General features: G+C 35.0%; 1 protein-coding gene across 2 annotated transcripts in view; it reads left to right on the forward strand.

The window, feature by feature from the left end:
- LOC145692924 (uncharacterized) overlaps positions 1-13,755 on the forward strand; it is a 64,647-nt gene that overhangs the window by 9,168 nt on the left and 41,724 nt on the right. For both annotated transcript variants that reach the window (XM_081768485.1, XM_081768486.1), the window contains exons 3-6: positions 2,994-3,081; positions 4,630-4,805; positions 7,118-7,321; positions 8,853-9,041. In XM_081768485.1, coding sequence (XP_081624611.1) covers positions 2,994-3,081; positions 4,630-4,805; positions 7,118-7,321; positions 8,853-9,041 — 657 coding nt within the window. The remainder of the gene's footprint in view (positions 1-2,993; positions 3,082-4,629; positions 4,806-7,117; positions 7,322-8,852; positions 9,042-13,755) is intronic.

Below are 13,755 nucleotides of genomic sequence, written 5' to 3' on the forward strand. Positions count from 1 at the left end.
CGTGTCTTAACGTTTATATGTGATACTATTTAATACAGCTGCACATGAGAAAACTATCGTGTCTTAACGTATATATGAACACTGTATATAAGTTTTCTGCAACTAATAATTAAGTGGTTTGCTTATGCAGCGGTTTCTTATGAAATGTTCCTTTTAGTGTCTGCTAGGAAACTCATCTCAGCAACATAACACAGGTATAACCTAAAGTCACGGTCTAATGTCTCGAACTCACTATACGTCCATCAAATAGGCTAGGATATCCAGTCATGAAAGTCATATGAAAGTATACCATGAAGAGTACGCAATTACAAGTTATTTTCAACGAACTTAAAAAGTTCGTTATTGAATTCTCTATGTCTGTGTGTCTGTTATTTTCATTTTTTTTTTTTTTTTTTTTTTTTAATTTTGAACCCTTCGTTCGATAGAGCATCAGAAACTATCTGAGAAAGTGATTAATGTTTTCGCGTCACTCTTACCATTCCCGAAACATTGGCCAAAAAATGGCCAATTTCCAAAGATTTAAGGCGCCATATCTCGGAAACCGTAAAACACAGAGATATTATATTGGTGTTGATCAATACCTAAGAGGATTTTTTTTTTGTACTAAATAGCAACCGGTGGCCACGGTCCAACTGGTTACTGGTTTGGCCAGTAGCCACCAATTAATATCAGCAACAAAATATTTACCATCCTCTTAGGTATTGATTAACACAAATATAATCTCTCTATGACTTACCGTTCCCGTGATATTGGCCAAAAAATAGGCGATTTCCAGATATTTAAGAAGCCGTATCTCGGAAACCATAAGTCATAGAGAAATCATATTGGTGTTGATCAATACCTAAGAGGATGGTGACCATTTTGGTACCAAACAGTAACCGGTGGCTACTGATCAACTAGCTACTGGCCAACCGGTCACCATTTCCCAGATATTGACCAAAAAGTTCGAATTTCGGGAGATTTAAAGAGCCACATCTCGGGAACTGTAAGTAATAGAGAGATGATATTTTGCGAATTTTTGCGAGAAACAGAACAAGATGCGGATAAAAAGATTTACTTTTACATGTAGGAACAATCACAGTTATCCTTCCCGCTCCATCTCTCCATTCTTTTTAAGTTCGTTTTGGCAATGCTCTTGGAGCATTCTCAACTAGTTCTTTATGAATTTGAATTAAAACATTCTGCAAAGCAAACCACAGAAAACAATAACAATGCATTTGGGCCAGGAATGACGAATGAACGCATAATTTACTGTTACTTTGTCAAATTTTGTTCCGATAAAACAACATTGTAAAATAAGCTCCGTTAGCACCTACCAATACTATGTTTAGTTGAGCTCCTTAGGAATACCGTGGAAGCAGACCTTCGGAAAAATATTCGTGTCGTTGCAGACGAGTTAGGTATACATTGTCATTCAGCAGCTCTGTGCAATTGGTAAGGTAAAAAAGTTAACCTTTTCAGAACAAATCAAACAAGATAGAGGGTGAAAATAGAAAGTATTCCAAACAGTGTGTTCTTAATTTGAAATACTAAGTACAGGCTGACACATAAGACGCGCATAGGTTTAAATAATGTGTAACTTTTTTGTGTGGAAATCCATGTAATTATTCCTGTTTCAGATATGAAGTACATACATGGTTGGGAAATGTGTAAACACTAGATGTGAAAAAATTATGTCCCTCAATTGACCACCATTCGCAATCTCGATCTGAATATTGTTTTTTAGCTGCTCTATGGTGGCTGGATGGTTGGTATATATACGTTCTTTGAAATATCCCCAGAGTAAAAAAAAAAAAAAAAAAAAAAAAAAAAAAAAAAAAAAAAAAAAAACCTGCGAATGTTAAGTCTGGGGGATCTGATGGTCAGTTGAAATCTGCATACCTGGAAATCGCACGCTCTCCAAAAATTTGTGTCAGCAGCGCCCTGGTTTAACGTGCCATGTGAGCAGTACCTCCATCTTGCTGGAGCCAGTGTGGAAGATTATTCACTACAGCCGGTCTTTAAAAATCCCTGATTATTATGCAATACTGTTACGGCAACACCTCCTTCTTCAAAGAAATAAGAACCAATGATCCATTCTGAGGTCACACCCACACCACACCATACACTTTAACGGATTCAAATCAAGCTGACAGATGATCTTATCCGGGCCCATATTCTGCAGTTTCGCTTGTTGATAACTCCATTTAAATGGAAATGGGCTTCGTCGCTCATTATCAGATTCTGATTCTGTTGTTCCGTCGCCAACTCTCGGAAACGAACTGCATACCTGAGATGGACTTATGCATTTCCGGGGCTCAATCTTTGCACAGTTGCACTTTGTAGGGGAACAATTTCAGCTTTGCCCTTAGAATTCTTTGCAGTGACTTTCGCGTCATCCCAAGCTGAGTGGTACGTCGTTGGGTTGTTTGTAGGTTGTCATTAATTCTGTTCCTCACTCGTTGAATATTTTCGGGCGTCCGAATTGCATGTGGTCTATCCGTTCTTTGGCGGTCGCAGACTAAATAATATTGACGAAAGGGTGCCACCAGACTGAAAATCGTAGTCTAACGAGGACAGCTGCACACTTTGAAGTGGCGATGGTATGCCCTCTGAGTAAGGATAATGGATCTTTGATTTTCAAAGTACAGTTCTATCAGTTTTGTACGCTGTTCAGGACTGAATCTTTCCGGGATAAATCTCACAAGTTTATTTCAGAGACCTGCAAAACAAAAATGACAATCAGTAATCAAACAAAAAATTGATGGCACATTGTAACCTATGCGTTAGGTTAGGCTATGATATTTCTTTTGATGCTATAAACATAATATTTCTTTTGATGCTACTCTCATATATTGCACAAACACTGAATCGTTAATAGAAAGACGTTATTTCAATAAAAAATAATTTGGAAGAAAGACAATTCTAAGAGTTTTGGATAATGTTTATAATAATTATCTACGATAATGTGACAACATCAAAATTATATATATGTATGTATTTGACTATTACAGCAACGTAAGATCTTTATGATGATTACACAACACCCAACTATTCGTAAAGCATTGAAACAACGAGGATGGATAGAAAAACCAACTGAAGGTATGTGATTTTTATAAAATATTCTGTAGACAGTCAATTCAAAATTATTGCTAAATTAAGAATTAATTCTCTCACACTGACAATGACAATTTATATTGACATACCTAAATGTTTTGAGGCCCTGGGTTTCATTACCGAATCGAAGTTAGTGAAATTGTAACTACGTAATCAATGAATTTCTTTTCTCTCACTATTGAAGTCAGTTTAGAATAATTTGAGACGAAATTTTAGCCGTAAATTATATTAGACTTGCAATGTTGTTACCTTGTAAAACATTATTATAAAGTTTGTCTTAATTTTGTTCAATTTTCTTCTTATGTTATAAGAATAATTTAATAGTTATCCTTTCTCTTTATTTACAAGACTTCGTGTAAGAAAATAATTGAGTTATTGTCTTCCCACCTGCCACCATAGCTTGTAAAATTAAAACCAGATGAGCGCTAAATGGTCACCACGTTGACTCCCAACATTCCTATTTATTTCTCGAAGGAATTCACTACCGCATAATATAAATAACCTCCTAATCATTACACGTTTTCACTGGAAATCTTGTAACCTGGCTGAAAATCGAAGATGAACTATAGTAACGAAATGCAAGCGTGTTAATCATTCGGTATATTTATTGAAGATTAACGTCCCTTTTCAGGGCGAAAGCTATACAACACGGTATCTATAGCTTGTAGTGGTGGAACCATTACGCAGGTAATATCCGAGGCAAGTGTCACCACCAAGGATCGAATTCGGGATTAGCAGTGCTGCTGTTCTAATTTTTTAACAACCGGTTCTATATATATAGAGAGAGAGGTAGACACATAGATACAACTCTCTTAGGAAACAAACCATACTAGGTAAACAAAAGCAAATTTTTACTGGATAGCTCAGGTGACAAGTAGAGACCTACACAGCATTCTAATATAAGGTTATGTGACGAAATTAGGTAGCATTACGAATTATCTTGGAAACGAATTATCCAAGATAGATGGTTGTCAAAAAGTATTGGAAAGACGTTAATCCACCATGTTGATAACGGTATGTATGCATTTTAAATATAAATAACCCTCATCACTACACTCATGTGAATCCACTTCTCATTCTTGATATCTGAGCATTTGGGATTACGAAATAAACGCTTACACTTTGTTCTGAAAGAACATATGTTTAACCCTGTAGTTGTAAGAATTTCTAAAAACAGAGATAGTTAAACTAAAATTTACTGTTCCAAGGTAGAACTTTGTAAAATTTACTGTTCCTAGGTAGAACTTTGTAAAATTTACTGTTATGTCTGGGTATAACAAACGGTTCTATGAACTCGAAATATTTTAACAACCGGTTTTAGCGTACCGGTGCTAAGCGGCCGAATAGCACAACTGGGAACTAGACGCACAAAAAACACACACATGTTAGCTAGTTGGCTACAAAGGAGACACCATTAATCATTCGGATATACAGAGTCATGCATTACATATAATTATACCTGTTAATATTTTAGAAGTTAAGATACATTTAATACCTTTAAAACAAAATAATTGTTACTGGTTATATTTTCAGATTCCATACCTCGTAACACAAAGGATGTTAATTATATAGAGAGAATGGTAACATCACGCATTCTGGTTGATACTCCACCTAATCTAATATGGACCATGAAAGACGTTCGTCAGTTGCCTGTGCAAGCAAAAGATCAATTGATCAGCAGATTTCCAGCAGCGTGTTTTGTAACTAAGGTAAATCTAGATACTGTTCAGATTATTTTGCTCTGGGGTTTTATTATGGTACATAAGACATGGACTACAAACTACCATTCTTCTGCGTTATATTTAACAAAAAATGTTTAATTAGTTGCACTGGCAAAAATAGTTTATTTAAAATTCCCTCGCTCTGAAAATTTCCCCATAAAGTAATTGCTTCAACAGCAGGGCCAGCCGTAGGCAACTCTGCAGAAATAACGAATCTTAAAAGCCACGATTTTAGGTATGCTACCCCATCATAAACAGCGAAGGGGAGGGAAAGAGTAATCGCACTCAGAAAGGCCTAAACACTACAAATGCAATTTTGTTGTATTTTTTTAAAATAATAAATCTATTATGTTATTGAAAGATAAAGCGAACACACCTGCAGAGGAAACATGGTAATCCTTTTAATAGAATTCAATATTGAGCTTTAATCTCAATATATCAGTTTGCAATTCTAGTGAAATTATGTCTTTTATCTTAATTTCCTGATTTTCTTTCTACATCTGTTAATTTTTTTAAAATGTTTTTTCCACCTTCAATGATAAAGAAATCGTTTGTAACAAAGACAAAACTAGTTTCCATATCAAAAGCGCAATAACTAACTAAATGGAACAAGTGTTTGCTATTGTTCGAGAATTGAGTTCTTGCATTTGACAACAACCAAGCAATTTATACTGGGATTTGTTTGACATTTGATTTGGCCCTACCCATGTGACCTTACATCATGTTTGGGTCGCATTAGTTTATCAATATAGTATTCAAATAGAAAGTCAGCTTAGTAAATTTAATTACCATCATCATGAAGTCTGTTTCCAACAAGAAATATTTATTTTAAATAATACAGTTACGACAGATTTTGCTGCCCCTTGCAGATGAACGTGTTGCACATATGGTAGAGCTAGCCTTGCTTAACAATATGTGTCAGGTATTTATATTCAACAAGGCTTTAGAAACACGTAAATGGAACGGGTTCCGTCGGCTGAGATCCGACTGCATTTTCATGGCACAGGTTCTTGCCAATATTCTCATAACACACTCATTTATTAACACAGTTTGTGAGTATAATGACAGAAAAGTGAGACACAAACTTGAGAAAACCAGAAAAAAACTTGGGAACAATTAGGCAACGAAATGTTATGATGTATATTATAAATTTTCAAGAACTTATATGAAAAGTTATATATCATTAAAGATCATTTCTGTGATTAAAAAAAAAAGAACGTTATTCAATGCGAATCGTAAGATACTGCGAAATTATTTACAGATACTATTTCACAATCTAACAAAGAATGATATTCAGGGATATCTTCAATCGTGACCACATTTTTGTAAGCAGTCAATTTTTGAGATATTTTACAGAACGACATAACAAAATTATCACAGTCAGGAGATGCAGCAAATTTTAATACTCAATGCACTGTAAAACACTGAATTATCTACGACGTACCATCCAAAATTGGCGGATAGGAATGTACTATGAAAATGAGGCGCTCTGAAATTATTCTGATCCATCACAACGTCCGTCCCACATAGCTACTCGTACTGTTGAGACAATTCAAAGGTTTCAATAAGAACTATTCAATCATCCCCTTATAACCTCGACCTTGACCCAAAACTAATTTCTTCATTTTTCTTCACCTGAAAAAGTAGCTTGCATTGAAACTTTTCAACAATAGTTAAATGCTCAGGACATCAGTTGTGCACTGGCTGCACTTTCAGGTGGCTGATTTTTACACAGAGGGTATAAGGAAGCTTGTGCTATGCTATTGGGAATGTCTGGAGTTTCATGGTGACTACATCTTAAAATAGCCAAGGTATATACTTGTATCAATAACAATAAATTTTTTCTGCTATCATTTTCTTTTCGTTTTTCTTTTCTTTTCTTTTTTTTAAAAAAAATACCAATCATTTATATGACATACGCCTCATTTTTATAGTACCTATAATATTGAATTTTATAAGGACTAATAAATAAAAATCAAATTAAAGCTACAGCAAATTAAAGATTAAAGATTTCTATACTTTCTTTGTTTCCTGGAACACAAAACACAAATATCAAAATATTTTCCTTTTGTAAATAAGGGTGGCCTTAGTTCGAAATAAAGTACTTCTCTTTTAATTTTTATTGACTTGAAGTTTACTTACAGTAATTACAATTATACAAATATTTACAACTTTAATTTGACTATAATTAAGTAAATATTAGTTTCTAAACTTTCACCCCATGGCTTAAGTCAAACATTTCTACTTTGACCACTCTAAAGACGAAGTTACTATATTTTACTATTGTCTTTCTGTTGTAGTCAGGATTGAACAGAATTATTCACGATACCCATTGGCATCATGAGTCTGGAGATGAAGATACTTTCTTCCCACGGTGTTACAACGTGAGTCCTCCAGATAACGAATTGGATGCGTTCATTCAAAATTATTACTTGACATCTTGCATTAGTTACTTAAGATGGATGAATGAGCAAGATGATAGTTCGTTTTCTAAGGATGGTTCGGTAAGTTCCAGTTTTGCCCATTTTTAAAATAAATAAAAATAAAATGTCAAAAATAATTTCATAACGCATAGTTCATAGTATTACTTTCGTACATATATATGAGATAAACAACACAGTGGTAGAATAACAAAGAAAAATAACTCTGATAACAAGAATTTGATACGTTCATGCTTATAAATTGTACAATCCGCGGCAAAAAACCTGCAACATGAGCATATAAATTTACTGTGAAATGACGAAGTCTTTTGCTCCAAAATAAGTGTGTACGGGAGGAGGCCGAGGTTTATCCTGGCGTGATTCGTTCCACTTAGACGTTATGTTCATTCCTTGTGCTGTTAGGCGTAGTTTCACAATAAACTTACATGCTCATGTTGCAGGTTTTTTGCCGCGGATTGTACAATGTCATGACAGTCTTTATTCTTTTGAAAGATGTGGTATAATGACCTCTGAAAGTACTCTTATGAAACAAAACATTTAAACAACTGTCTTTTGATTTCAAGAAGATGATACTGAAAACCTAATGTATATATTAACAATATTGAGAAGATATCGAACATCTCGGGCTATTGGAGCAATGTAGATGGATAGAAAGCTTTAAAACACTATATACAAGTCTAGATATTGAAGCATATGAAGTTTGTATAGTACGTACGTTTGGATTGACACATACTTTTGTAAAGAAATTGTAATAAATGATCATTTTCCTTTCGTGCCAGCTCGAAATACCTTTCCATTTTCCTTGTTTATTAAGAATTAGGAAGCTTAGTCGTAACTACCTAGTAATTGAAATTGCTTGAGTACCTAGTTTTGAAGACCACTGACTGAAGAATGGATGAAGAGTGAGATTTGTCGAGGAGAGATCCATGGTTCTCCTATGAGAGTTGAAAGATGTGATTTCCAAGCAGCTCTAAAATGTAAGGATGAAAAGGAAGGAAATTTTACTAAGAACCAGTCAGAGATAATTGCTAGAGTTCTGACTACAATATAGTTTATTAGAGAGAGCATCCCACAATTAGGTGGTTCGAAACCAAGATGTCCCTCCAGGGAGTTTTAACGAGTTTTTCTGATTGACTGAAACACAAACTTGTTTTGCATTAAGAAAATACACACTGACCAAAGCACTAAATACAGTTGACTGCCATGTGCATCACCGGTGATTTATACGGCTTCAAAAACAAGGATACAAAACCTGTGAATCACATATAATGCATATGGCTCCACAAAGTACACCCGCTGTGAATCACTGGTCATGCACATGGCGGTCAACTGTATTTAGTGCTTTGGTCAGTGTGTATTTTCTTAATGCAAAACAAATTTGTGTTTCAGTTAATCAGAAATGAATCACTATGCCAAGTATTAAGGGACTAGGAAGGCATAATAATTAAATACTACTCTGCTGGTAGTAATATAGTTCGCGTTTTTAAAAAAAAAATCATTGTTTGAATTTAACCTCCTGATTTTCTTCCTGTTCGTACTATTTTTAGTTAATTTGTAATTATCTTATTAAATTTGTAACTATCTTTTTCCATAGGTTCCGTTATGGTCTGCAGAATTTGCTGTTTATCAAGTGCGACAATATGTAACGAGCATGCATAACGACGATTTGGACATGAATCTCACTGAAGCTGATTATATGAATGACAACTGGACTCGTTTCTTTAATTATTATTCACAAGCTGTTCATGATGGAGTAAAGATACGTGTCAAGGAAAAGCCTAAGGTAAATAAAGTATTGGCTAATCTTATTTTCATATGGCGAAGTAATGCAGAGGGGAGCACAACCACATGAGATTAATGACACATGATTATATTCAAGGATTTAAGACTACAATACTTCAGAACGGATCTAGATCCAATGAGTGTTTAGGTTTTTTCCTCGAAGTGTTTTTTCCACTTTGCTCGATCTTCAGCTTTCTCTTTTAACTCCCAATAATTTTCTTCTATTTTTCAAGTCATCGATCAGTTGTGTTATTGCTACTACCCTCTCTTCTTCCGTCTTTCCTTCTATGGCGGTATGAAGAAGACAATTTCTTCTCAAAATGTTTCCAATCCAATTGACCTTCATACAAAGGATCCTGGCTAAAAGGGCCCTCTTCTCTTCTGCTTGTTTAAAACATCTTCATTTGTTACTCTTTCCGTCCATTTTATCTTCTCTATCTTCCTTCAATAATACATTTCGAAGCTCTCTGAATATTTCTTCTGTAACTTCCGTAATGTTCAAGTCTCCAAACTCCATATATAACACTTGATCAGCTCCTTCATTAGTCAAATATTAAATCTGCTAATTAAGAGTGATATTTTCTTGTTGAATGCCTCTTTGGCTATGGCGATTTTTGACCTGATCTCTTTGGTGCAATAAGAGTCTCTCATCAAAATACTTCACAGATATTTGAAAATATCGATCTCTTCAAGTTCTCTTTGCTCTATTCTGACCAATAAGAGTGCGTTTCCACGACATATTCGTAAATTTAGTACTACAATATTTCAGAAGTGGTCTATATCCAATGAATCTTTGCAAGAATAGAAATGGCAGAGGAGGAGTTCGTGACTATGGACAAATATTAATAATATACTCAATATATATTTTGAAGGTATATTCAATATTTTTCAATATTTTGAAGAAGGTAGGTAAATTTTCAATAAATATTTGCTAGCAATAGCAGAGGTTAAGTTCTGGGATATACATAGATATCAATCGTAGATTTAAGACTTCAATATGTTAGAGGAATCTGGATTCAATAAGTGTTGACACTCAATAATATAGGATGATTCTAGGATGCACATCTCTTTTTTTTTTTTCTTGATTTACTTGTCCGTTTTGATGTTGTTAGTTAATTATAGTATTATATTCCTCCTCTTTTAAATATATATCTTTTATTACACTTTCAATCATACCCTCATATTATTATTTATTTTCAAATAATGTCCCAACAATAAAGATAATACGAAGCTAGCCCCAAAAGGGTACTCGACCTAATAAAGAAAACACAAAAATTTTTGGGAAAAACTATCTTTATTTCTCAACATAGTCTCCTTTTAGGTCGACACTTTTGTCAGTGATGTTCAATAGCTTTGATACCCTGTTTATACTGTGCCTCCGAGCTTCGCAGACTCCACCTCTTCATTGTTAGCAAATCTTTTACCATCGAGACATTTTTTTCAAGTTTTGAAAGAGGAAACAATCCTAAGGGCTAAATCTGGCAAATAGGATGCGTAAGGAAGCAATTCAAACTTTAACTCATTGATTTTAGCCATCACGATAACCGTTGTATGAACTGATGCATTGCCTTCGTAAACACTTTCTTTTTTACCAAGTGTGGCCGTTTTTTCTTGATTTCCTCACTCAAACGCTGCAATAAGATTGAATAATACTTGCCATTCATTGTTTTTCTTTTTTGAGAATAATCAATGACAATTATGTCACACACATCCCAAAATATTGACACCATGACCATGCCAGCAGATAGAACTGTCTTCGCCTTCTTTGGGCTGATTTTCCCTTTTCAGTCCGATTTTTGACTGTTCCTTCGTCTCAAATGTGAACTGATAGACCCATGTTTTATCAATGGTTATGAATCGACGCAAAAACTCGACTTTATTGCTGTGTAACATCGCCAAACACTCGATTGAAACATCCTCACGACACTGTTTTTGTTCGATTGCAAGCAAACACAGCACCCATCTCGCGCACAGCTTTCTTATGAACAAATTTTCAGTCAATATGCGATGTACAGCACTTTTTGAAATGCCCACCATGTCTGCTAGTTGGCTCACTTTCAGTTGACGGCCATCCAATACCATTTTGTGGATTTTCTTCACCATATTTGGCGTGGTCATTTCAGTTGGTCGACCACTGCGATGTTCGTTTTTGCAGGTCGTACGACCGCATTTAAACTCTTAACCCTTTCACTGTGGAAGGCGACGGAAAGAAAATTTCCCTAACCTGCGAATGTCGATTATAGTCGACGTGTTAAAATTTGTCTTATCTTGGTTTTGTCGATTGTAGTCGCCAAAGGTTTTCTGTGTAATTTCTATTGTTTATCGAAAACAATAGAACACAAAAAATTGAACGGTACAACTTTGGCGACTACTCTCGACAAAGCCAAGATACGGACAAACAAATGTTAACACGTCGACTATAGTCGACATTCGCATGTTAAGGAAATTTTCTTTCTGTCGACAAAAGTCGACTTCCTCTGTGAAAGGGTTAAATCCAATGTTGTAAACGAAGGACTAGACTCTCCCAGATTAGAATGTAGCTTGGCTTTGATACTGGTTGAGCTGAAACCTTTCAAATGAAAGCATTGTATCAATCAACTTGGTGCAATAAACCAGATCAGTTGTAGACTTGAGTAAGTGCATTTCCAGTTCCACTGTTGATGTGACTTTGATACATCTTTCAAGTTTAAAATAGAATGTTATTTAAACTTAATTCCTAACAAGCATATGTTAACTTTATGTATTCTCACAAAAGCTATATTCTTGTTATTAATAGTTTATTATAATAATAATTACTATTATAATTTAGTGAAATGTACTATGCTTCCATTAACATTACTAAAATTATGATGAAGTAACATACTTATAATCGTGGGTAAGATATGTTTTTCTTGGGAGGAAGAATGTGAGTGTGTAGCCCCCCTCACTCCCATTCCATTTTAAAATTCCCCAGTTACTGTTGGCTGAATTGGAATGAGGCTCCATGTTCTGTTCGTCGACGCAAACTGTGCTCTAGTTTTATCTTTTTGTAAGTTAGCAATCCTGTGAGTGATGATTCGTGCTTCCTGTTCACTGAACAAAGGAGGTGTAATCCGGTTAAAATGATGGAAAACATAGTTCGTCGAATTCAAATATCATCGAGACTTACTTTTACTGTTTTTAACATTTCAATTATTTTGTTTTAATAGTGAACTTAATTAACGCCCTTTAATATGCGTATTTCTGATAAAGAATATTTACTGTGAACATTTATAAAATCTTTTCTGGTGTGCTCGGCGCAACTATACTGACGCTGAGGCAAAAAGCCGCGAAAGGTACTCTAAGTGGTGATGGCGGGTTGAATGTTTTAACCACAGTGACATCCTAGAAGAATATCGAAGTCTTACCTCGAAATCGTTTGAGATTCTATAAATTTAATAACGAAAAGAATAAGTTTAATCTGCGCATGCATATAAATATAAAATTAATGTAAAGATTATGTTCGTGTGCTAAGACAACGTATAATATATGAAATCATGTAAGCACCGAGGTACGGGTAAGGAACGAATACCAACAAAAGGGTGAATTTCATTCCAAATTGAAAGGAAATAACTTCCACGAAAGCTAAATGATGACTATCCGACGAACAACAAGAAGCATGGAAAAAATTTATTCCTGTGAATAACTACATGATCCCCCCCCCCAAAATCCATCATCTTATAGTGCCGTCAAGTGTGATGCGGAAATGGTGCGTGTTTAATACTAGTGCATTGTGTAATACAAATCTTAGCCGGCATTCGTAGTGCGTCATTTTCTTTAAAGAAAGAAAGAAAAAAAAAGAAAATATATAAAAATTTCTTCGCATAAATTCCACACTAATGAAGTTTTGGGCTCATGGTATGTTAGTACATGTTAAATAAATCACTAACAAAATGTTGTAATGCTGTAAACGTAAGAATCATAAATCTGTGTTAAGCGAATAAAATTCACATACTATCTATTTCTTTATGTGCAATTACCTTTGCAGTATTTCTGCACAATCACTACTAAAACGCTGGACGTTATGTCTGATGACTTGCACTTGTTCCGCAGATACCAGCAGGCGTGGCAAGGATGGTGGGCACTCGCAGTCGCAACCTCAGTGAAACAGTATTTTGGTTCGCTATCCAACGTGGAGGTTTGCGCACTCTCTGTTGTAGTATTATCGTTTTTATTGCAAATGCCTTCTTCATGCCAATTACTAATATCCACCACAGGTAAGCTGTATTGAACGGGAGTTGTTTCCAGCAGAGTTATAAGTTTTGGTTATCCCGAATGGGATCAGGTAAGGATCATACTCTGCCGGTCACAAAAGTGGTTAGCTCAAACAAGAATTAGATCGTTGCAGGCCATTAGAACGGCTGCCCCGAACTGGAACCGAACCCAACACGATCCAATCGTGTTATAAAAATGGCGCTCCGAAACAGGAACAGAACTCCTTCACCGTACATGTAAAAAGTGGTGATTTATGTGCAGAAACGTAAAGGTATAAAGTATCTGACTCGTACTTAGAAATTTTCTGTAATTGCAAAAAATGGATGAAAGTAATGTTAAGTTAGTGCTGGATGCACTTAATGCAAATAAAACCGAAATGCAAAATTTACGTGAATCGTTAGAAAACAAAATTGAAAAAGTTAACGAGTCTTTAGAAAGCAAAATTGCTGAGATCAATGATTCCTTAGAAAACAAGATGTTAG

Source organism: Thermobia domestica, chromosome 8, assembly GCF_964235325.1.
Source record: "Thermobia domestica chromosome 8, izTheDome1.hap1.1, whole genome shotgun sequence".
NCBI classification, from domain to species: domain Eukaryota; kingdom Metazoa; phylum Arthropoda; class Insecta; order Zygentoma; family Lepismatidae; genus Thermobia; species Thermobia domestica.